Raw genomic sequence first — 26109 nt, forward strand, 5'->3', positions numbered from 1 at the left:
ACCAGATATGAACCTCCTAATTGAAGTCCTTGTAGGATCCCCAAGGACTCTTTCCCCCATCGGCTGTCTCCATGACACACCCAGGGACGAATTATCTCTATCTCTATCTCTATCTTTATCTCTGCCTCTATCTCCATCTCTGTCTTTATCTCTATCTCTATCTTTATCTCTATCTCTATCTTTATCTCTATCTCTATCTTTATCTCTACCTATCTCTATCTTTAACTCTATCTATCTCTATCTTTATCTCTATCTCTATCTCTATCTTTATCTCTATCTCTACCTATCTCTATCTTTATCTCTATCTTTATCTCTATCTTTATCTCTATCTCTACCTATCTCTATCTTTATCTCTATCTCTATCTTTATCTCTATCTCAACCTATCTCTATCTTTAACTCTATCTATATCTATCTCTATCTTTATCTCTTTTAGATTATCTCACCTTTAGATCTCTTTTAGTTAATTCACTTTTGTAATTCACATTATGTTACATTTTCTTTATATCATCTGAGACTTTAATCACTATAATTATGTAGTTACTTCGATCGTTAAGTGTAATTTATCCTTTCGTTAATTTAGTACAAATAATTATATCGTCAAGTTACTTCAAATATCGTTAAGTTCGTACAAATATCGTTAAAATAATGTTAAAAGAAGATGAAATATTAATTGTATGTTATATTGTATAAATTCATGAAATTTCCGTAAAGTGAAAATGTAATAAATTTCGAGAAAAAACAAAAGAAGTTGAGGATAAGATTAGAGAGAGAGGAGAAGGGAGATGGTGGAGTGTTGGAGATGTGATGGTGGAGTGTTGGAGATGTGATGGAGAAGGGAGATGGAGGTTTGATGGTGAGGGAAGATGAAGGTGTGGTAGAAGTGCGGTGGAGAAGAAAGATGGAGGTGTGGTGGAGAAGGAAGATGAAGGTTTGATGGAGAAGGGAGATGAATATGTGATGGAGAAGGAAGATGGTAGTGTGATGGAGAAGGAAGCTGGAGATGTGGTGGAGATGTGGTGGAGATGGTGTTCCCTCACATAGTTGGCACATAATATCTCCCCCAAAATGATGAGCAAATTGACTTACCTAACTTAGGGAGGAAATTGGACCCCCACCCCCCGTCTCCCCCCCACCCCCTGTCTCCCCGTCCTCCCCCCCCACACACACACGAACCCGGAACCGAACCGGAATTTTGATGGCCTAAACTGCTGATTTGATGAGGATGACTTTGGTTAATGCTTAGGTTAGGTTAGGTTAGGTTAGGTTAGGTTAAAGTCCTGCATATGGGTTCGGGTCCCGGGTTCAGGGTTCAGTGACTCCCACCACCACCAGACCAACTCCGGAACTTGACAGGCAAAAGAAAGTGTTGGATGGAAGCTCGTCACAAACTCTTCAGTCTTATAGGGAATTTGGTGGACGTTCTCTGCCTCATATTTACAGCTTGTCAACCCAATATTTTCTAACGTACTTTTAAACTTTCCCCTCCAAGAAAAGATGGTGAAAGTTTGGACATAATCTTAAACGTACAAAAAAAAAATACTGTAGTGGATTATTTTTGCATACTTTCAAACTAAAATAAAAAAAGTTAGTCCTTTTCTTGCGTACTTTTAAGCATAATAAAATTATTTGAACTTTCTACATAATTTTAACCTTTTGAAAGGAAACAAAATATATAATTTTTTTACATTCATTTAGACTTTCACCCCCATAAAAGTAGGGGGCATATTTTCCGTAATTTTTGGCCCTAAAAAATAATAAAGTGTTGTGTGAGTGTGAATCATCTGAGTGGCCAGATGAGTGATATTTAATGAGAGGCGAAATCAGAACCTTGTAATGGATAATAATTAATGACACTCAGATCCCACGGTGCTGAAGCTCTCCCAGTAATGACAATATTTATCTCTGGATCAGGTAACACTTTCTTTACTGACTGGTCGATAATGTTATGTTCTGTGTGAGGGAATTATTGTAGGTTTTTGTTCGGGTGTATCAGTAGGCTGGCACTAATGTAGGTATGTCCACACAATAAAAGATACACACACACACACACACACACACACACACACACACACACACACACACACACACACACACACACACACACACACACACACACACACACACACACACACACACACACACACACACACACACACACACACACACACACACACACACACACACACACACACACACACACACACACACACACACACACACACACACACACACACACACACACACACACACACACACACACACACACACACACTTCCCTCTTGTTTTACCTCAAAATTTTACCTCCAGGGCCTGGAGTTGGTGGCAGGAGACTGACGCCTCAGAGGTCTGGCCGTGAAATATTTACCAGTCAGTCGCCATGTATCCCAGTCAACCTCATACCTATCCCAGTCAGCCGCCACCTATCCCAGTCAACCTCACACCTATCCCAGTTAGCCGCCACCTACCCCAGTCAGTCGCCACCTATCCCAGCCAACCTCATACCTATCCCAGTCAGCCGCCACCTATCCCAGCCAACCTCATACCTATCCCAGTTAGCCGCCACCTACCCCAGTCAGTCGCCACCTATCCCAGCCAACCTCATACCCCAGTCAGCCGCCACCTATCCCAACCTCAAACCTATCCCAGTTAGCCGCCACCTACCCACCTATCAGCCAACCTCAAACCTATCCCAGTTAGCCGCCACCCACCCCAGTTGTCGCCACCCATCCCAGCCAACCTCATACCTATCCCAGTCAGCCGCCACCTATCCCAGCCAACCCCTTGTTAGCCGCCACCTACCCCAGTCAGCCACCCATCCCAGCCAACCTCACCTATCCCAGTCAGCCGCCACCTATCCAGCCAACCTCAAACCTATCCCAGTTACGCCACCTACCCCAGTCAGTCGCCACCTATCCCAGCCAACCTCATACCTATCACAGTCAGCCGCCACCTATCCCAGCCAACCTCAAACCTATCCCAGTTAGCCGCCACCTACCCCAGTCAGTCGCCACCTATCCCAGCCAACCTCAAACCTATCCCAGTCAGCCGCCACCTATCCCAGCCAACCTCAAACCTATCCCAGTTAGCCGCCACCACCCCAGTCAGTCGCCACCTATCCCAGCCAACCTCATACCTATCCCAGTCAGCCGCCACCTATCCCAGCCAACCTCAAACCCATCCCATAGCCGCCACCACTACCCCAGTCAGTCGCCACCTATCCCAGCCAACCTCATACCTATCCCAGTCAGCCGCCACCTATCCCAGCCAACCTCATACCTATCCCAGTCAGCCGCCACCTATCCCAGTCAGCCGCCACCTATCCCAATCAGCCGCCTTGCGCTGCTGACAGCGCCTGGCGCTGCTGACAGCCGCCTAGCGCTGCTGACAGCCGCCTCACACTGCAGACAGACCTCACGCGCTGCAGACAGCCGCTCTACGTACCGCCGATTAGGTTAGGTTAGGTTACTTCTGGTTTAAAAATGATTCCTACACCAGATCACAGAGTTAGTATAATAGTCACTCCGCCAGGGCCAGGATTATAGTATTTGTGCTTTAACTATTTGGTCTTGTTTCTGAAGGAAGAGTTTTGTTGTGTTGGGGTCAATGTGTGTGTGTGTGTGTGGTGTGTGTGTGTGTGTGTGTGTGTGTGTGTGTGTGTGTGTGTGTGTGTGTGTGTGTGTGTGTGTGTGGTGTGTGTGTGTGTGTGTGTGTGTGTGTGGGTGTGTGTGGTGTGTGTGTGTGTGTGTGTGTGTGTGTGTGTGTGTGTGTGTGTGTGTGTGTGTGTGTGTGTGTGTGTGTGTGTGTGTGTGTGTGTGTGTGTGTGTGTGTGTGTGTGTGTGTGTGTGTGTGTGTGTGTGTGTGTGTGTGTGTGTGTGTGTGTGTGTGTGTGTGTGTGTGTGTGTGTGTGTGTGTGTGTGTGTGTGTGTGTGTGTGTGTGTGTGTGTGTGTGTGTGTGTGTGTGTGTGTGTGTGTGTGTGTGTGTGTGTGTGTGTGTGTGTGTGGTGTGTGTGGTGTGTGTGTGTGTGTGTGTGTGTGTGGTGTGTGTGTGTGTGTGTGTGTGTGTGTGTGTGTGTGTGTGTGTGTGTGTGTGTGTGTGTGTGTGTGTGTGTGTGGTGTGATGTGTGTGTGTGTGTGTGTGGTGTGTGTGTGGTGTGTGTGTGTGTGTGTGTGTGGTGTGTGTGTGTGGTGTGTGTGTGTGTGTGTGTGTGTGTGTGTGTGTGTGTGTGTGTGTGTGTGTGTGTGTGTGTGTGTGTGTGTAACAGAACAACACAGTACAGGTGGCGTTAGTGATACACAGTTAACCTGGCCAACACACCTCAGCTGCTCTGCCATAACGAGCAGTGGGCGAGCGAATCCTACGTCTGGCGTTGATCCAATAAAAATATTATGAGGATAGAAAGGTACGCCAGACGCTGTTAACTGCTCATACAGGCGCTGTTTTTACTCTCAAGATCCTGAATATAAACATTAGCACCACGAATTAATTAGGAATAGAATTATATAATCAATCGTAAACCTTAAATATAAACTTTTAAACCAACATTAGTAGAAGTACATATGTAAATAATAAAGTAGTTTGACCCATGGAGACTTGAGTGGGCCAAATTTACCTGTAGATTTATTTAGAGTTAATTACCACCATCTACCTGGAGACCTTGGAGCGCCAGGAATAGAATGTTAGCATTAAGAGCACTGACCTTCATTCCCCCCCTCCCCCCCTTCATCCCTCAGTCGCTTCCTATTCCCCTATCTCCTTCCTTCTCTCCATCCTTCCTTTCCTCCAGCTTCCCATCCCTTCTCCCATCCGCATTTTCCATCATTCTTCCCTCCTTCACCTCCTTCCCCCCTCCCTCCTTCTTTACTTACCTGAATCTTTTACCAATTAGAAATAGAACACCTGAATTACCTAGACCGAGGCCAAACTCCTTCACGAAGCCGGACTGAGTGTAAGAGGGGGAGGAGGAGGGAGGAGGAGGAGGAGGGAGAGGAGGAGGAGGAGGAGGGAGGGAGAGGAGGAGGAGGAGGAGGAGGAGTGAAGAAGAAGAGGAGGAGGGGAAGAAGCAGAAGAGGAGGAGGAAGAAGAAGAGTAAGGGTGAGGATGATGAGGAGGAGGAGGAAAAGGAAGAGGGAGGAGGAGGAGGAGGAGGAGGATGAGGAAGAGGAGGAGGAGAGGGGAGGAGGAGGAGGAGAAGGAGGAGAAGAAGGAGAGGAGGAAGAGGGAAGAAGAGGAGGGAGAGGAGAGAAAAGAAGAGGATGAGGAAGAGGAGGAGGAGGAGGAGGGGAGGGAGGAGGAGGAGGAGGAGGAGGAGGAGGAGAGGAGGGGAGGCTGCTGTGATGAAGTGAGAGGGATGGGTAAAATGCCAGACTGTGTAATTGGTGCGAAAAGCACTTAACCACCCAATTATGCTTTACAGGGACACGGAGAACAGTTAACGAGACAAGCTACCTGCGAGCCTCTCTCTGTCTGTCTGTCTCTCTCTCTCTCTCTCTCCCCTGATACAAAAACCCTTCGTTAATGGCTCACACCGACTACACAAACGAGTACAACAACGTTAAATGAATTTCTTCGTCGCCATAAAGTGTGTTATTATTACTACACTGAGGCATTTTTATGTCTCATGGCTGTAACTGGAGGGAGTTTATGTCTCAGAGTCACACTAAGATGGAAGAGTTTATGTCTCACAGTCACACTAAGATGGAGGAGTTTATGTCTCACAGTCACACTAAGATGGAGGAGTTTATGTCTCACAGTCACACTAAGATGGAAGAGTTTATGTCTCACAGTAACACTAAGATGGAAGAGTTTATGTCTCACAGTCACACTAAGATGGAAGAGTTTATGTCTCACAGTCACACTAACCTAACCTGGAGTAATAGGTACACATCACACAGCAATATTGTACTGTAAGATAAACACCGCAGCAGTTACAGAGATAGTGGTTTATGTCTCAGTCATAATGTGAAGGATTGTATCTCTCACTGTAATAAAAATGAGGAAAGAATGTCATATTAAAGTGGTTTATGTCTCACGTTTATACCTCGCCGTTGTTTTGGGTGAGTTGTTGTTTATGTCTCACAGTAACACCTTCAGAGTGTTTATTCCACAGTAACACCTTCAGAGTGTTTATGTCTCACAGTAACACCTTCAGAGTGTTTATGTCTCACAGTAACACCTTCAGAGTGTTTATGTCTCACAGTAACACCTTCAGAGTGTTTATGTCTCACAGTAACATCTTTCAGAGTGTTTATGTCTCACAGTAACACCTTCAGAGTGTTTATGTTCACAGTAACATCTTCAGAGTGTATGTCTCACAGTAACACCTTCAGAGTGTTTATGTCTCACATAACATCTTCAAGTGTTTTGTCTCACAGACCCTTCAGAGTGTTTATGTCAAAACGCCTTCAAGGTTTATGTCTCACAGTAACACCTTCAGAGTGTTTATGTCTCACAGTAACACCTTCAGAGTGTTTATGTCTCACAGTAACACCTTCAGAGTGTTTATGTCTCACAGTAACACCTTCAGAGTGTTTATGTCTCACAGTAACACCTTCAGAGTGTTTATGTCTCACAATAACGCCTTCAGAGTGTTTATGTCTCACAGTAACACCTTCAGAGTGTTTATGTCTCACAATACGTAGGAAGGTGGTCATCTTCAAGAGATTTATGGCTCATACTATAAAGACGAGGACGGGAAACGATAATCAGCGACTTTATGCCTCTTAATGGCGTCTCGGGGAGTTTATGTCTCACAGAGAGAGATAAAGGACGGAGACACATAGAAAGAAAAAGATGATAACGGAGGGAAGCAAGAGACATAAATTCTACAGTAACAAGTGAAGGCAGAGAGCCATTATGAGAGAATTTATGGCTCAGTTATTGATTTATGGCTCATGGTATTAATCTATGGCCCAGGTATTAATCTATGGCCCAGGTATTAATCTATGGCCCAGGTATTAATTTATGGCTCAGATATCAGTTTATGTCTCATGGTATTAATTTATGGCTCAAATATCAGTTTATGTCTCATGGTATTAATTTATTTCTCATGGTATCGTGTCAAATTTAAAGAGAGAATGTTTATGTCTCAGCGTAAGAGTAGTGAAGAACGAGGTCATCTTGAGGAATTTATGTCTCACGGGCACAAGAGAGTAAAGAGAGTCTTGACGATGTTTTTGTCTTACACACACACACACACACACACACACACACACACACACACACACACACACACACACACACACACTGAGAAGCTTCAAGAACACAATAACAGTAAGCAGTGGAGAACATGTTGTTGTTAAGCCTCTCTCTCTCTCTCTCTCTCTCTCTCTCTCTCTCCTCTCCTCTCTCTCTCTCTCTCTCTCTCTCTCTCTCTCTCTCTCTCTCTCTCTCTCTCTCTCTCTCTCTCTCCTCTCCTCTCTCTCTCTCTCTCTCTCTCTCTCTCTCTCTCTCTCTCATTTCTAACTCCGCTTATAATCCTAGTTGTAATACATGCGATAATTCATCAAGTACTGCGTCTAATTATCACTTCAGTTAATCATAAAATAATCCATTGTATTATAACTTTACAAACCGAAACATAATGGTGATAATCCCTCTTATCACCCTATCAATAAACCGTCTCATAATCGTCTGCATAATCCATCACAATAATTAATTAGAAATTATTGTATCTGATAATCTCTCTGGTAATCCTTCAATTAGTTGCTACCTTCGTCAATTTCTCCCTATTTAATCCGTAAATTAATCCAACATTTTCTCTGATAATCCACCCGGTAAATTTAATCCGGTAATGTATCTTATAATTAGTGAGCGAATCTATTTTTGATATTCTATTAAATAATTCGATAATCCATGGAATAATTACCCTAAGGAATCGATAATCCAAATAATTAAGTTATAATCAGACAAAGAAAACGCAATATAATCCAGTTGTCTCTGATAATCTGTGCACTAATCCGATAATCCATTTGATAATCGTTACTAATCTAATAATCCGTAGTAATCACCGAAGTTATCTGATAAAAAACGTCCCAATCCGATAATATCTGATAATCTGTTTGCTTACCCGATAATCCACTCTGCTAATCACCTGATAATCCGTCCACATTTACCGTGACCATAACCCTTCCGAATGGCCCAATTTACTGCCTGGCCAACCTGCTATCCTCTCGGCCCGGCTATCTCTCCCTCGGCCAACGTGCTATCCTCTCGGCCCGGTTATCTCTCCCTCGGCCAACCTGCTATCCTCTCGGCCCGGCTATCTCTCCCTCGGCCAACCTGCTATCCTCTCGGCCCGCTATCTCTCCCTCGGCCAACGTGCTATCCTCTCGGCGGTTATCTCTCCCTCGGCCAACCTGCTATCCTCTCGGCAGCTATCTCCCTCGGCCAACGTGCTATCCTCTCGGCCCGGCTATCTCTCCCTCGGCCAACCTGCTATCCTCTCGGCAGCTATCTCTCCCTCGGCCAACCTGCTATCCTCTCGACCCGGCTATCTCTCCTCCGGCCAACCTGATATCCTCTCGGCCCGGCTATCTCTCCCTCGGCCAACCTGCTATCCTCTCGGCAGCTATCTCTCCCTCAGCCAACCTGCTATCCTCTCGGCAGCTATCTCTCTCCCTCGGCCAACGTGCTATCCTCTCGGCCAGCTATCTCTCTCCTCGGCCAACCTGCTATCCTCTCGGCAGCTATCTCTCCTCAGCCAACCTGCTATCCTCTCGGCCCGGCTATCTCTCCCTCAGCCATCCTGCTATCCTCTCGGCCCGGCTATCTCTCCCTCGGCCAACCTGCTATCCTCTCGGCAGCTATCTCTCCCTCGGCCAACCTGCTATCCTCTCGGCGGCTATCTCTCCCTCGGCCAACGTGCTATCCTCTCGGCCGGCTATCTCTCCCTCGGCCAACCTGCTATCCTCTCGGCAGCTATCTCTCCTCGGCAACCTGATATCCTCTCGGCGGCTATCTCCCTCGGCCAACCTGATATCCTCTCGGCCCGGCTATCTCTCCCTCGGCCAACCTGCTATCCTCTCGGCGTTATCTCTCCCCTCGGCCAACCTGCTATCCTCTCGGCCCGGCCAACCCTCTCCAACACGCTAGATATCATTACGTATTTCCACTTATTATTTACACTAACACTTTCAGCTTGTGTGTGTGTGTGTTGTTGTGTGTGTGTGTGTGTGTGTGTGTGTGTGTGTGTGTGTGTGTGTGCAGGATTCAGAGTCTGGTGTAAATCAACTTTTATTCGTGTTGTGTAATCCGGTTAGTAGTGAGAGGAGGAGAGGAGGTGAGAAGGAGGAGGATGAGAGGAGGAGTGAGAGGTAATGAGGAGATGAATGAGATGTAGGGTAGAGAAAGGAGAAAGATGTGAGCGAGAGAAAGAGTTTAGTGAAAGGGAGAAAGTGAGAGGAAGAGGTGAGACGGAGGTGGGGAAAAGGGACAAAGGAAGAGCGAGCAATAGAGAGAGAGAGAGAGAGGAGAGAGAGAGAGAGAGAGAGAAGAGAGAGAGAGGAGTATGTGTGTGTGTGTGTGTGTGTGTGTGTGTGTGTGTGTGTGTGTGTGTTGTTCTCTCTTGGTAGGGTCTGTACACACACACACACACACACATACTCTCTTCTCTCTCTCTCTAACCTACTCTGAATATCCTTCACCAGTTAAGCGGATTAAATCATACAGGTAAAAGCCTATATTCAGACTCTCTCTTCATCCACACGGTAAGAAAAAAGCCATGGAAGGGTTAGGTTAGGTTTAGGTTAGATTAGGTTAGGTTAGTCTAGGTTTATGTTAGGTTAAGCATCCTCCAAGTCGTTAACCGTGATATTAACCTTCGCTATAACCCGGAGTTAACGTGACAATAACCCCACATTAATGGTGATTTACCTCGACAGATCATTGACCACGTCTGAGTTTTATCTCCAATGACAACCAGTTAATGTATCAATATCTAACATTAACCTGCATTATTATCTATCTATCTATCTATCTATCTATCTATCTATCTATCTATCTATCTATCTATCTATCTATCTATCTATCAATCAATCTAACTATTCACAGTTACGAACCCTCCACCCCCGCACTACGAACCACGCCATCTATTGTCCTGATCTTACCTACCCAGCAATCACACGAGCAACGCCATCTAGGACGTAGACACGAGTATTATCCTGTCTTAGCTACCACCTGAGGTTTCCTTCCTCCTTATCCCTGGTTTTCGTTGCGTCACCTCCTCAAAGTCTTCATCAGCTCCACTCCGAGGAGAGTACTTGGCCCTGGGAAGTGACCACAGCAGGATCATCTATTCCTTCAAACCTTACGTGCAGTGACTACCACTGTCTTCATACTCAGCCTTACTCGTCAGCCATCTCAGTTCCTCACTTAAGTACTAGTATCTTGGTCACTTCACGTCCACTTGCTTTTTGAGATTGTTTTATGTTTATTAACATATACTGTTAATGCTTAGGTTAAGTTGGTTAAGGGTAATTTATAAGCTGAATATTTTGTTAAGGGATTTATGGTACTTATTATATATACCAAAACCGCATCCTTGTCTACCCTTTTTATGGTCCGATTGTTCCTTGTTTTTTATTGTTGTTACCTGTTGGGATCTGCAGACGTATAATCTAAATCCCCAACTCGTAAATAAATGCATGACTCCAGACAGGACACGACCTTGGCACTATATTCCTTCCTCCCTTGTTACTCAGTGTTAATTTATTCCTCCCAGTCACTTGTCTACAATTGCTTTATAGTTTAAAGTTTCCTTCATATGTACATATTGGCATTATCGTACAGCAAGAGTGACAGACGTAGTGGATATTAGTTCCAAGTGTCAAGGTTTACCTGTTATTACACGTGGCAGTCGTAGTAAGTCTTATCGAGGTAGGGAAGAACTGGATCTGTTTAATGCCGCACTTCACCCAGAGTAGGCTGTCTCCAGTCACCAGTTTGTTTGGTGAAGTGATATCTTGGGACGCCACGTTTCCCTACCAGAATCCTGGCAATTATAAAGCCTCAATTTATTGCTCCTTCTATTATCCTCATCTAGGTCAATCATACCATTTTATCAGGCTTAATCCGGATCTTTATATTATGCCAATACGCCCCTACCTCTTCAAGCATATCAGGTTGTTAACCGGATCTTTTATATTAATGCCGTAATACGTTCCCTACCTCCAGTCTTCATCTCTATTCTATATGATCTTCCTAAAGAACAAATAACTTATAAGTGTAATTTCCCTAGGTATAACTTGGTTAGTTTTCGGACTTTCTGTTATCCATACTTACGGATATTTTCTAGGTTATCCACTTATCTTTATCTTTTGGACCATTAGTTACCGATCCTATTTTCTTTAAATACCCACAATTTAGAGTTTTGATCTCCAGGATTTTATTGAAAATCCTTCCAAAAGCTAAATTACGTGTTAATATCCTCAAAGAAAGAATGGAAAGAAATAGCCAACTATTATAATATATCCCCATTTTCACAGCAACTGACTGGAGGAAATGTTAAAAATCATGTGATTGAAGTGCTGGTTCAACATGGTTTTAAAGAATCCGTTGTTGACAGACTAATCGCCCATGTCCAGAAACTTCAACCACTATCCACCACCCTCCTCACTCAGAAGTTTGCGGTCCAGCCAGCCCCCAAAACACAACGAATAGACGCCTGAACTAGAATGAGCCAGGTTCGAGTTCCAAATCAAAATGAAAGAACCTGAGCTGGAACAGGCTGAGTTGGAGCAGCAGGCTGTTGGAGCCTGAAGAAAGGCTCTGGAACAGGCCAAGTTGGAAACAGGCCGGTTGGAGCATGCTGGGAGCATGAGGAATGATGGAACGGGGCCAAGTTGGAGCAGGAGGTTGACTGAAAGAACTACAGGTAAGAGAGATAGAAGTCACCTTTTAACATCGGAGTTTAGGATCAAAAGAAGTGGCATTAAGAGAGAAACTAGCTGCTTAACCCCTGCTACTGTTTCTTCCCTTGTTCCTGCCTTCTGGTGAATCCGATATGGACGGGTCATTTAGACCTTTATAGGCCAGCCGGGAAGAATGAGTGGCCAAAGGACCAGTGGGTGTCAGTAATAGTTCCAACCATATGGTAAGGCCTGCAGAGTTTATAACTGCTAGGACCAGACTGATGACTAAGATAACGTAAAAGAATATCCTCACCTTCATGTGCTATCACGCCAGATGGATAATGGCAGAAGTTTTGCAAACTAACCAAACCATTTCCACACCTGCTGAGTTTGCTCAAGAAAGCTAGGTTTTTGAAGTGGCTAGATAGTTACAAGAGACTTCCACATTTCAGGATTTGTTAATTTGGTAGTCCGAGGAGTGGAAGAGCAAGATACCATTTCATCTTAAAGCATGGAGGAGCGTGGAGAGGTTGATTTAGGCGTGCTGCTGAGTTATTGATGCGTACGCTTTGTTGGTGGAGTCATCACTGGCAGTAGAGAGAACGTAATTCCTGACATGTTAGGTCCTCTGATGATAACCTTGAACGTGAGTGGTAGGTCGAAAGGTCCCACACCATTCTGGATGCAAACTACAAGGTTACTTGTTCTTACTGCTGTAAAAACCCAGGCCATACGGATCCAGAATTGTAAACACCAAAGTGTCGAATTGCTAAAGTAGTTCCCGATCCCAGAGATCCAAACCAACAAGACCTCCAACCAGCGAATCCTCCGCGGCCTCCTCACCCAGCCCTATAATCTACAAGTCCGGCACATAAAGGGGTCGACAACCTGATTGCAGACCCTTATCCCGAGCTCCAGTGGAAATGCAGCAGCTACTCTCCAGACGCACCAGTTGATCACCTCCTTCGCGCCAGCGCTGGAGGTCTTTGAGGGGGTGTGCGAACCCCTCCACCCCGCACTACGAACCACGCCATCTATTGTCCTGATCTACCCACTCAGCACCACGAGCAACGCCATCTAGGGACGAGACACGAGTATGACTCGTCTTAGTTACCACTTCGAGTGTCCCTTCTCCTATCCTGGTTGTTGCGTCACCTCCTCAGTCTTCTTTGTCAGCTCCAATTCGAGGAGAAGCACTTGGCTCTGGGAAGTGACCACAGGATCATCTATCCTCTAAACCTACGTGCAGTGACTACCTACCGTCTTCTAGCCTTACTCTCAGCCATCTCAGCTCCTCACTTAAGTACTAGTATCTTGTATCACGTCCACTTGCTTCGAGATTGTTTTATGTTTATTAATATGTATATACTGTTAATGTTTAGGTTAAGTTTGGTTAAGGGTAATTTATAAGCTGAATATTTTGTTAGGATTTATGGTACTCTATTATATACAACGAAAACTCGCATCCTTTGTCTACCCTTTTATAGTCCGATTGTCTTTTTTTTTTTTTATTGTTGTTACCTGTTGGGATCTGTAGACGTATAACTATATTCAAATCCCCAACTCGTAACACTATCTATCTATTCTTCCTATATAACTAAATAAAAAAAACCTCAATATAAATAACTACATATATACATCTCAAAGACATAAAATCCCTATCCTAAAATCCCCCCCAAAAACGACTTAACAAAATACAAGACAATATTTACGCATCCTCTTGACCCCTGACGACTCGTGTAAAATCCTCAAGGAAAATAAATCAGTTTCCCATCCACTATGTTGCCACCTTTAGAAATGACTCTTTAGGGTGCTGGAGGGAATGGGGAATGGGAGATGGGGAGAGAGAGAGAGGGATGGGTGTTGAGATGGGGATGGGAGGGAGAGTGGGAGGGTAAGGAAAGGAGGGTCTGAGAGGGATTTTGGGGTAACAACAACAACAACAACAACAAGATGACATCAGGTACTTTCTCCTCTTCCCCTCTTTCTCCTCCTCCTCCTCCTCCATCGCCCCTCCACCAAAACACACACACACACACACACACACACACACACACACACACACACACACACACACACACACACACACAACGAGAGCTAATGAGACGGTAGAAAAGAGCAAGGTGATAAACTCCAGGTAAAACGATGACGTCATAACACTTATTACATCATCAGCTACCTGTGTAGTACCTGTGTGTCTGTTAATTGGCAGACTTGAGCCTAAAATGACCCAATCTTAAGCTTTTCCGCCCGGTAAAGCTGCCCGATTTCCTACCCATGATTCAAGCTTATTTCGGATAATTAACAGTTTTCGACGATATTAAAGACCTGGTTGACTCTTTAATGACTCACAATTTATTTTTATTAATTTTTTCAGCCGGAGTTTAGAGGAAAATTTTGTACGGAGATTTTATGTTGGAATTTTATTTTGTATTTGTGATTTTCTTTGAGTTTTTGTTTTTTTAAGGAATTTTATGAAGTGGGATTTTATGTGATTTTATTTTTCCTTTGATTTTTTTTTTTTTAGATTTGAGAGATTTTGTTCAGTGGGATTTAATTTTATAATTTCTTATTGGGATTTTGTACAGGGAAATTTAGAGACTTCACCCAGTGGGATTTTATGTAGTAGGATTTTAGGATTTACATATAGTAGGATTTTGGAATTTTATGCAGTAGAATTTTTATATTTTATCCTATAAGATATGAGGATTATATCACGTAGGATTTTGGATTTTTTTTACAGTAGAATTTTCGATTAAGTCAAGTAGGATTTGGGATTTTTGGACAATAAGATTTTATGATATGTCCAATAGGATTTCATGATTTGTCCAATGTGATTTTGTCCACTAACCCTCCCCTCACAGACGACCTACCGCGCTTCGGGTCACATGATCAGCTGGAGGTGAGGGCAGCGGTGGGGAGGGACGCTATCTTCAAATGTACTGTTCACAACATCATGCACTACCAGGTAAGTCTCTCTGTCTGTCTCTCTCTCTATCTATCTCTGTCAGTCTCTCTGTCTTTAAATACCATCCACAACATTATGTACTGTCTGTCTGTCTATACGCCTCACTATGTATCTGTCTGTGTATGTATGTATGTATGTATGTATGTATGTATGTATTTCCTAAAAACAGCGTATGCTATCATGTATACTCCCACATACTGTACATCAACCAAACTTTTACAGATTATTGTAATAAACTACGAGACACTGCTTGTATATTTGTAGGGATTATAATAAATACACATACACACACACACACACACACACACACACACACAACCTTTGATATAAAATGCATGAAGTGTCCATAACTGAGACGTAAATTTCAAATAAAGTTTAATTTATTGTTGGAGATTAAAGAAAGAGTTAGTTCCCACGGCACTAGAAATATTCCCACGGTACAAGAAATGTTCCCACGGTACAAGAAATATTCACACGGTACAAGAAATATTCCCACGGTACAAGAAATGTTCCCACGGTACAAGAAATATTCCCACGGTACAAGAAATGTTCCCACGGTACAAGAAATATTCACACGGTACAAGAAATATTCCCACGGTACAAGAAATGTTCCCACGGTACAAGAAATATTCACACGGTACAAGAAATATTCCCACGGTACAAGAAATGTTCCCACGGTACAAGAAATATTCCCACGGTACAAGAAACAAGAAATGTTCCCACGGTACAAGGAAATATTACAAGAAATGTTCCCACGGTACAAGAAATATTCACACGGTACAAGAAATGTTCCCACGGTACAAGAAATATTCACACGGTACACGGTCCAAGCACAAGAAATATTCACACGGTACAAGAACAGGTATGTACAAGAAATATTCCCACGGTACAAGAAATGTTCCCACGGTACAAGAAATATTCCCACGGTACAAGAAATGTTCCCACGGTACAAGAAATGTTCCCACGGTACAAGCAATATTCCCACGGTACAAGAAATATTCCCACGGTACAAGAAATGTTCCCACGGTACAAGAAATGTTCCCACGATACAAGAAACACGGTACAGTACATAATTCCTCACACTACATTCCCACGGTTGTGATTCATAATGTAGAAATAAATTATTAATTCTAAGAAGTTTTATTAATTTTGACTCATTTTTATATACTTTTCACATTTTTTTTACAAACTTTTTAAACACTTCTACATACTTTTACTTATTTTTTTTACAAACTTTTTACATACTTTCTTACAAACTTTTTACACACTTATAATAGACTTTTTTCCATAACACCTCCCATCCATAGTGTTGAAAGTGTTCCCCCCACCCACCCCTAAAAGCTACAGTCGTCAGCGTGTCTGCCTCGGTGTGTCGAAAAACCACCTTGTATATTTTTGTGGCCTCTTGAGTATTCTAGTAGAGACATGTACACTTATATTGACTAAATCTTGTTACTCTATTTCTGTCTCTCTCTATATGTTGTTCTTTCTTCTCTGTTATATTATTTTTGTTTAATGTCATCCTTCTTTCATTCTTCTTTCTCTTTTATCTTATCTTTCGTCTTTTATTTGATTTTTTTTGTCTGATTTTTCTTCTTGTTTATCACGCTTTGTCTCTCTCTCTCTCTCTCTCTCTCTCTCTCTCGTCTAGTAATCACCGTGAAATTACATGAGAGAGAGAGAGAGAGAGAGAGAGAGTTCACACTCTTCAGCCAATAACGTAATGGAACTCAGTATCATATTAGAGGCACAACATAGCACTTTATTGCCGCTCGCTTGAAATTATCATGGAAGTTTTTTTTCGACGCGAATTAAAGGAAAAAAGTATTAATTAAATGTGGATAAATGTGGATAAGTGGATTTAACTAAGTGTGGATGAGTGTGGATTATTGGATAGGGGAGGCAGAGGGAGAGGGGGGGGTTCTTAGGGGGGGCAGATGTGGGGGTGGTTCTTGGGGGGGAGGGGGGGCGTTTAGAGGGGTTGAATTTAAAGTGGTCCCCCCTTGTCAACCTAACTGGTACCTGACTTTCTTGTTGAGGAAGTGAAAGAGGGAGAGTGCAGTGCCTTGTATATGAAAGTTTAATATTCATGCAGTGTACTATAGCCACGCCGCCCTTAATAGGATATAGTTTATAGGGGTTACACAATCGCTTTCATTGGCCAAAACTTTAAATGAAAATCACGTCGAAAAACAAAGGGATTTTGGCCTTTAAACCAAACACAACTATTGGACGCCATCAACACAATGCTCTAAACCTGACAGTCATTATCGATACTTTTGTGACATCACTAATTATGAAACTTTTTGAAAATACAGTTTGTTAATAAGTCATTTTTTCCCCGTAAATATATTTTTATCCGTGTGCTTTTTGTTCAACGTAACAATGTTTTAAAACCATGACGAAATTATTATTGTTAGTAGTAGTAGTGTTCACAACCTCTGGTGGGATGGGACCAAGTGCAAGATGTTTCTCCGCCAGACTCGCGGAGTTGATCTCCGAACAGAAGCAGCAGCCCAGAAGTTATGTTACAGCCTGGATGAGATGACGACTGTCCTTCTCTCTCCTTAGGTCGGTTTTCTCTACCTCAGGCGAACGAGAGCATCGGCCCCAAAGCCGACAATGGTTGCAGATATTGACTATGAGGCTACAGTCACTGAATACTGCATAGATCTGCGGCTCAACTAACTCAACACAGCTAGGATAGCTACTTATGTATTAGGATATTTAATATTAAGGTACTAATATGGCGGCGAAGGTGTGGCTATTGGGGGAGGCTGGAGGCTACAGTAATAAAACAAAAGTAGTAGTAGTAGTAATAATAATAATAATAATAATAATAATAATAATAATAATAATAATAATAATAATAATAATAATAACAACAACAACAATATTTACCTGTATTTATTATTATTATCACTAAATTAAACCATAGTTCCAGTGCAATACGTTAGAGAGTGCCACCGTCACACTCGTAAAATATACACAGGTTAATGTTGAAGGCAAGTGCTCGGTGGATGCGGTTGTAGTCTGCATAATTCTCACCTCAACACGACCACACTTGGATAAAAACACGGAAGAGGAGTATGTCTCTTTTTGCTGGTGAGGTTGATGGTGTGAGAGAGAGAGAGAGAGAGAGAGAGAGAGAGAGAGAGAGAGAGAGAGAGAGAGAGAGAGAGGAGAGAGAGAGAGAGAGAGAGAGAGAGAGAGAGAGAGAGAGAGATAATTTGTATGTCAATCTATCAGTTTTTCCTTCCAGATCTAAACATCATTCAATATTTCATCCCCGAGTCTTTCATCACTGTATTCATCCATCTCCCTGTCTCCCAACATCATCTTCTCTCTCTCTCTCTCTCCCTTCCTCACAGACGGCGTGGTTGGAGATGAAGAAAGGTATCGTCTTTGCTATGGGTGACGACGTGTTCACAGAAAACCCCCGGATCACCGTTCACCATTCCTTTAAGGTGAACGGTGAACAGGCTTGGATTCTCACCATTAAGAACGTCCAGATGAACGACGCGGGACGGTACATGTGCTCCCTCAATACTGCCGTCAGTCTCAGGAAGTTCTACCGTCTGTCTGTTGTAGGTAAGTGCGGTATATATACGTCAATCAGCTGCGTTTTGTTGTACCGATCAGCTGTTTACATTACGGGTCCAGAGACAGTTGTGATAGAGGGCAAAGGGTGTGTGTGTGTGTGTGTGTGTGTGTGTGTGTGTGTGTGTGTGTGTGTGTGTGTGTGTGTGTGTGTTGTAACTGTGTCTCTTGACGGCCGTGTGTGTCTGTGTTTATGTGTATACTTATGTAAATGCACGAGTGTGTATGTGTGAGTGGTGTGTCTACTCGTTGTGTCTGTATGCGTGTGAGTTTATCCAAGCTGTCCTCCTCCTCTCTTCCCCTTCCCTCCCCTCCCTCCCTCCCATTACAACCAGGCAAACCATCACACTCATCCGATTCTGCTGTCTCATCTCCTACCCTACTCCTCTCCCCTCAACCCTATCTTCTCCCACCCTACCCTCTCCCTCCATCTCTCCATCATTACTGACTCCCCACATACTGTACGCTGTCTTCCCCATACCCTCACCAATCTCTCCCACTCTCTCGTCCAGTCTCAACTTTCCTCCCTAAAATTTTTCTTCTCTTCTCCCTCCTCTCTCCTACCTCTCCTCCGATACCCTCCCACTCCACCCTGTCATTCCTCTCTCATAATCTCTCCCTCGACCTCTTCTCCTGATTCTTCCTCCCTTACACTCATATCTCCTCCCTCTGACTCCCTACCTCCCCAACACAGAGACCCCAGGAGCCATGTTATCGCCTCGTCCACCCAGTTGTGCTTTTATGGGTCCCGTAGAATCAATACTAGAACACCTAAGTCCCACTCAGGAGACTGGGGAGGAGGGAGACTGGGGGAGGAGGGAGGGAGGGAGGGAGGGGAGACTGGGGAGGGGAGGAGACTGGGGAGGGGAGGGAGGGGAGGGGAGACTGGGAGGGGGAGGAGGGGAGACTGGGGGAGGAGGGGAGGGAGGGGAGGGGAGGAGGGAGGGGGGGAGACTGGGGAGGGGAGGGAGGGGAGGGGATAAGATGGTTAAGGAGGGTTTAGGAGGGAGAAGGGAAGTTGGGAGGAGAGGCTGGGGCAGAAGAGAGAAAAAAAATAGAGAAGGGAAGAGAAAGTAAAGAAGGAGAATAGAAAGCGAAAGAGAGGAGAACAAGAGAAGACGAAAATGAGACGAGAATGGAGAAGAAAAAATAACAGTAACTGAAGGAAGAGGAAAGGAAAGTAGAGGAGAGAAAGAGAGAAAAAATGGGAGGAGATAGAGAAAAGAAAGTAAAGAGGGTAAGAGATCACAAGGCTGGTGGAAGGAAAAGAGAGGGAGAGAGGGGAGGGAAGAGAGAGGGGGATGGAGAGGGAGAGGGGAGAGGAAGAGGGGAGGAGAGAGAGGGGATGGAGAGGGAGAGGGAGAGAGGGGAGGAAAGAGAGGAGAGGTACAGAGGGAGAGGGAAGAGAGAGGGTATGGAGAGGGAGAGGAGAGAGGGGAGAGAGAGGGGATGGAGAGAGGAGGAGAGAGGGGAGGAGAGAGGGGATGGAGAGGGAGAGGGAGAGAGGGAGGAGAGAGAGGGGATGGAGAGGGAGAGGGGAGAGAGGGGAGGAGAGAGGGGGAGGGGAGAGAGGGGAGAGAGGAGGGAGAGGGGGATGGAGAGGGAGAGGAGGGAGGAGAGAGGGAGAGGGCAGAGGAGAGGGAAGAGAGAGGGGGATGGAGAGGGAGAGGAGAGGAAGAGGGAGGAGAGAGAGGGAGATGGAGAGGGAGAGGGAGAGAGGAAGAGGGAGGAGAGAGAGGGAGAGGAGAGGGAGAGGGAGAGAGGGAGGAGAGAGAGGGAGAGGGAGAGGGAGAGAGGAGAGGTACAGAGGGAGAGGGAAGAGAGGAGAGAGGAGGTACAGAGGGAGAGGGAGAACAGATCAGCATCCAAGGAGTAGAGGGAGGGAAGGAGGAGGGAGGGAGAGGGAGAGAGGGAGGGAGGGGGAGGGGAGGAGAGAGGGAGGGAGGGAGAGAGGGAGAGAGGGAGGGGAGAGAGGGAGGGAGAGGAGGAGAGAGGAAGGGCCAGCTATGGTGTATATTTATCAGCTGTAAGAGCCAAGGCAATCATGAGGATGACTTGTGTGTGTGTGTGTGTGTGTGTGTGTGTGTGTGTGTGTGTGTGTGTGTGTGTGTGTGTGTGTGTGTGTGGTGTGTGTGTGACGTATAACACTTTCCTCATGTTATTCTATTATATCATAGTCCGTTATCTAGTCCGTTATTCAATCCGTTATATAGTCGTCCGTTACATTGTCGTTCTTACTCTTCCTGTGGCGTTAAGGGAGACGTGTTCTTATTTCCCGTGGTGTTAAGGAGACGTTCTTACTCCCTGTGGTGTTAAGGGAGACGTTTCATTTCTCTGGGTGTTAAGGGAGACGTTCTTACTTCCGTGGTGTTAAGGACCCAATCCAGGTGTTAAGGGAGACGTTTTATTTCCCTGGTGTTAAGGAGACGTTCTACCTCCTGTGTGTTAAGGAGATCGCCTTACTCTCTCTGGTGTTAAGGAGACGTTTCACTTCCCCTTGGTGTTAAGGAGACGTTCTACTCTCCTCTGGTGTTAGGAGACGTTCTTACTTCCTGTGGTGTTAAGGGAGACGTTCTTACTTCCTGGTGTTAAGGAGACGTTCTTACTCTCCTGGTGTTAAGGAGACGTTCTACTCTCCCTGTGGTGTTAAGGAGACGTTCTTACTCTCCCTGTGGTGTTAAGGGAGACGTTCTTATTCTCCTGTGGTGTTAAGGGAGACGTTCTACTCTCCCTGTGGTGCAGGGAGACGTTTCTACTCTCCCTGTGGTGTTAAGGAGAGTAAGAACGTCTTCCCGCTGAGCCGACACACAACAACACAAACAAAGTAGAGTGTCAGATGATGTACATGATGGTCGTAACAACTGGAGGAAGGGAGGGAGAGAGGGAGAGAGGGGAGGGAGGGGAGAGAGAGGGGGAGAGAGGAGGGAGGGAGAGAGAGAGAGAGAGGGAGGGGAGAGGGAGGGGAGAGAGAGAGAGGAAGGGAGAGAGGGGAGGGAGGGAGAGAGGAGGGAGAGAGGAGGGAGGGAGGGGAGAGGGGAGGGGAGAGAGGGAGAGAGGAAGGGAGAGAGGGAGGGAGGGAGGAGAGGAGGAGGAGGGAGAGGGGAGGAGAGAGGGAGCGAGGAAGGGAGAGGGAGGGAGGGAGGGAGGGGAGGAGGAGGGAGAGAGGAGGAGGAGGAGGGAGGGAGGGAGGGAGGAGGGGAGGGAGGAGGGAGGAGGGGAGGAGGAGGAGAGGAGGGAGGGAGGGAGAGAGGAAGGAGGAGGGGAGGAGAGAGGAAGGAAGAAAAAGAGAGGAAGGAAGAAAGAGAGAAGGTCAATGCATTATAGTAAGTTAAGGGAGTTAATCTTAAAGGGAGCTTAAGGCGTTATTACCTATTATTAATGATAAAACTAACAAAATCTCAAACTATTTCTGATAAAATTAAAAGTTGCCGAACAAACTTTCACTGGGCTTAAGAACTTTGTACTGTTGGTGTCATTTGTTTTTGTTTGTTTGTGTATCATGTATGTTTGTTTGTGTATGACGCATGTTTGTTTGTGTATGACGCATGTTTGTTTGTGTATGACGCATGTTTGAAAGTCAGGTAACCTGTTTCGTATCTTTACCTTCACCTGTACTACCTGTACTCGACACACCTGTAATACCTGTACTCGACACACCTGTACTACCTGTACTCGACACACCTCTATTACCTGTACTCGACACAACTCTATTACCTGTACTCGACACACCTGCCACTGTACTCGACACACCTCTATTACCTGAACTCGACACAACTCTATTACCTGTACTCGACATTAACCTGTACTACCTGTACTCGACACCTGAAATATTACACCGATGTATCCTTCCTTTCTGTACCGCTCGCTAACATACTGTATTGTGTTCTGTATATATTATGTATTTCTTTTGAATCGATTATTGAGTGGATGACCTACTCGATTTCTATCCAAAGGTTCTGTGGTTCGATCCCCGGGTATTGTCAGTAGAGGGAATTTTCATTACTGTTTTCTAAATGTATGTATGTATGTATGTATGTATGTATGTATGTATGTATGTATGTATGTATGTATGTATGTAGTGAGGATGTGTTGGAGGGTGTTGGAGGTGTGTTGGAGGGGTGTGTTGGAGGGTGTGTTGGAGGGGTGTGTTGAGGGTGTGTTGGAGGGTGTTGAGGAAGGAGGTGTTGGAGGGTGTGGAGGTGTGTTGGAGGGTGTGTTGGAGGGTGTGTTGAGGTGTGTTGGAGGGTGTTGGGGTGTGTTGGAGGCAAGGAGGAGGGAGGTGTGAGGAAGGAGGGTTTTATGTAATATACTGATAACAGAATAATACACACACAGATAACACTGAACAATTTACTGTGTGTCTGTCACTTCTCTCTCTCTCTCTCTTCATCTCTCTCTCTCTCTGCACCCCATCAACACAATAACCACCTCACCTTTACCCTCTATCTAATATCACCTCTCATAGCTTCCTCCTCCTCCTCCCTCCCTCCCTCACTCACCCCATCACCCATCACTCCTGTCACAACACCTCCTCACTCTCTCCTCCATCACCCATCACCTCACCCCATCACCTCAATATAACACTCCTCTCCCTGCTTCTCTCACTCCATCACCCCCACTCCATCACTCCCAATATAACACTCTCCCTCACTCCATCACTCTTCCCTCCCTCACCCATCACTACACTCCCCATCACTCCATCACTCTCTCTCCCTCACTCTCCCTCCATCACTCCATCACTCCCTCACTCCATCCTCCCCAACAACACTCCCTCCATCCTCCCTCACTCATTACTCCCCCAATACAACACTCCATCACTCCCCAATACAACACTCCCTCCCTCATCTCTCCCTCCATCACTCACTCCCCTCACTCCATTACTCCCCAATACAACACTCCATCACTCCCCACAACACTCCCTCCCTCAGTCTTTCCTCCATCACTCCATCAGTCCCTCACTCCATCACTCCCCCAATATAACCTCCCTCCATCACTCCCCTCCTCCATTCTCCCCAATACAACCTCCATCACTCCCCCAATACAACACTCCCTCCCTCCATCACTCCCTCCCTCACTCTCTCCCTCCATCACTTCATCACTCCTCATCAATCACTCCTACAAAACACACTCACTCCCTCCCTTCTCCTCATCACTCCATCACTCCCCAATATAACACTCCTCCATCACTACACTCCATCACTCCATCACTCCTCCCCTCACTACCTCCATCACTCCCTCCCTCCTCTCTCCCTCCATCACTCCCAATATAACACTCCCTCCATCCTCCATCCTCCCCAATATAACACTCCCTCCATCACTCCCCCAATATAACCTCCTCCATCACTCCCTCACTCCATCACTCCCCAATATAACCTCCTCCTACTCCATCACTACCTCCATCACTCCATCACTCCCCAATAACCTCCTCCTCACTCCATCCACTACCTCCATCCTCCATCACTCCCTCCTACTCCATCCACTCCCTCACTCCATCACCCTCAATCTAACCTCCCTCCATCACTCCATCACTCCCTCCCTCACTCCATCACTACACTCCATCACTCCATCACTCCCTCCTCCATCACGCCCCCAATATAACACTCCCTCCCTCACTCCATCACTCCATCACTCCCTCACTCCATCACGCCCCCAATATAACACTCCCTCCATCCTTGTCGCCTTTATGGCCGCGAACAAGTGAGAAATAGTGGTGATGGATGGTTAGGGCGGTGTGTGGATATGTGACAACAACACCCACGACGATGGATGGATGGGTGGATGGATGGGCGGGTGGATGGAGGGATGGGTGGATAGATGGGCGGGTGGATGGGGGGATGGATGGGGATGGATGGGTGGATGGATGGATGGGTGGATGAATGGATGGATGGATGGGTGGATGAATGGGTGGATGGGTGGATGGATGGGAGGATGGAGGATAAGGTGGATGGATGGGCAGGTGGATGGATGGATGGGTGGATGGATGGGTGGATGGATGGGCGGGATGAATAAACAGAGAGACTGAGAGAGAGACTGACAGATACATAATGAGACTAAGAGATAGAGAGAGACTGAAATATCGTGAGGTGCTAAGAGACTGAGGGAGACTGAGGGAGACTGAGGGAGACTGAGAGACTGAGGAGACTGAGAGACTAGAATTGAATTACCATACCATTTAAGTTGTAATGTTAAGAGATCTACAGAACAGTATTTGGTATGGGAGGGAAGAGGAGGAGGAGGAGGAAGAGGAGGAGGAAGGAAGAGGAGGAAGGAGGAGGAGGAGGAGGAGGAGGAGGAGTGAAGAGGAGGCAACACACACCACAACCAACCAACCAACCAACAAAGACACCAACCATTTCAAAACTCAGCGACGCTGTCTTGAATTATACCACCTCATCCTGACCTATTATTCACAGCCACACGGAACTCAAGAGATCTTTTTACCTCTTGTGACAAATTGGGGTTTTGTTGTTGCCTAGACTGATCTTGGAGGCTGTTGGTTGTTGGGTTTATAGGTTTATAGTCCTCTGGGTTTTTTTTAGGGGTGGTTGGGATGGGGTATGGTTGGTTTAAGGGTAGTGATTTTGTTGGTTTATTTTTTGGGGTGGGTGGGTAGGGGTGTTGTAGGTGGTTGGTTTAAGGGTGGTGATTTTGTTGGTTTTTGGGGGGTGGGTGGGTAAAGTGTTGTATGTGGTTGGTTAAGGGCGTTTGATTATGAAGGTTTAATGTGGGTTTAAGGAGATATAGGTATAATGTGTCAATTCTAACGATTTAAAGGTTTAGGAAGGTTTAATTTGATGGTTTAAGGAAGATTTTACTAGTTTAGGAGGTTTAAATTTATCTTAACGTTCGCTAGTTCTATCAGGGCACTTCAAGGACACCCAGAAGAATAATGGGCCACAACACTTAACTAACCTAGCAAACCCTAACCTAAAACCCTAACCAAACCTAATCAGGCCTAACCAAACTCAAGCTAATGTAATGTTTCGTCTCAAAAGTAATTTATATTAATTTATTAACAAGACGCAGAAATAAGATGGCGGCTCTGATGATTTATCTAAAGGATTGATTGATAGAAATTGATGGAAATATTCCTCAGAGATTCCCATCACCAACACGTATGATCAACCAACCTTCCATCACAAACACGTATCATCAACCAACCTTCCACACAAACACGTATGATCAACCAACCTTCCATCACAAACACGTATCATCAACCAACCTTCCACACAACGTATGATCAACCAACCTTCCTCACAAACACGTATGATCAACCAACCTTCCATCACAAACACGTATGATCAACCAACCTTCCATCACAAACACGTATTCAACCAACCTTCCACACAAACACGTATGATCAACCAACCTTCCATCACAAACACGTATGATCAACCAACCTTCCACACAAACACGTATGATCAACCAACCTTCCATCACAAACACGTATGATCAACCAACCTTCCATCACAAACACGTATGATCAACCAACCTTCCATCACAAACACGTATCAACCAACCTTCCATCACAAACACGTATCATCAACCAACCTTCCATCACAAACACGTATCATCAACCTCCCTCATTATCTGAACTGAATCCAACCTCCATTGTAAACATCCAAGCTGAAGTCACTACAAGTTGATTCCCGTTCGTGTATCAACATTACCTCCCTACCTCCCTACCTCACTA

The 26109-nt window shown here is 45.2% G+C and overlaps 1 protein-coding gene across 1 annotated transcript in view; it reads left to right on the forward strand.

The window, feature by feature from the left end:
• LOC121868172 (neuronal growth regulator 1-like) overlaps window positions 1–26109 on the forward strand; it is a 126402-nt gene that overhangs the window by 63573 nt on the left and 36720 nt on the right. The window contains exons 2-3 of the mRNA XM_042368481.1: window positions 14713–14816; window positions 18188–18407. Of these exons, the coding sequence (XP_042224415.1) occupies window positions 14713–14816; window positions 18188–18407 (324 nt within the window). The remainder of the gene's footprint in view (window positions 1–14712; window positions 14817–18187; window positions 18408–26109) is intronic.

This window comes from Homarus americanus, unplaced genomic scaffold, assembly GCF_018991925.1.
Source record: "Homarus americanus isolate GMGI-L3 unplaced genomic scaffold, GMGI_Hamer_2.0 scaffold22904, whole genome shotgun sequence".
Taxonomy (NCBI): domain Eukaryota; kingdom Metazoa; phylum Arthropoda; class Malacostraca; order Decapoda; family Nephropidae; genus Homarus; species Homarus americanus.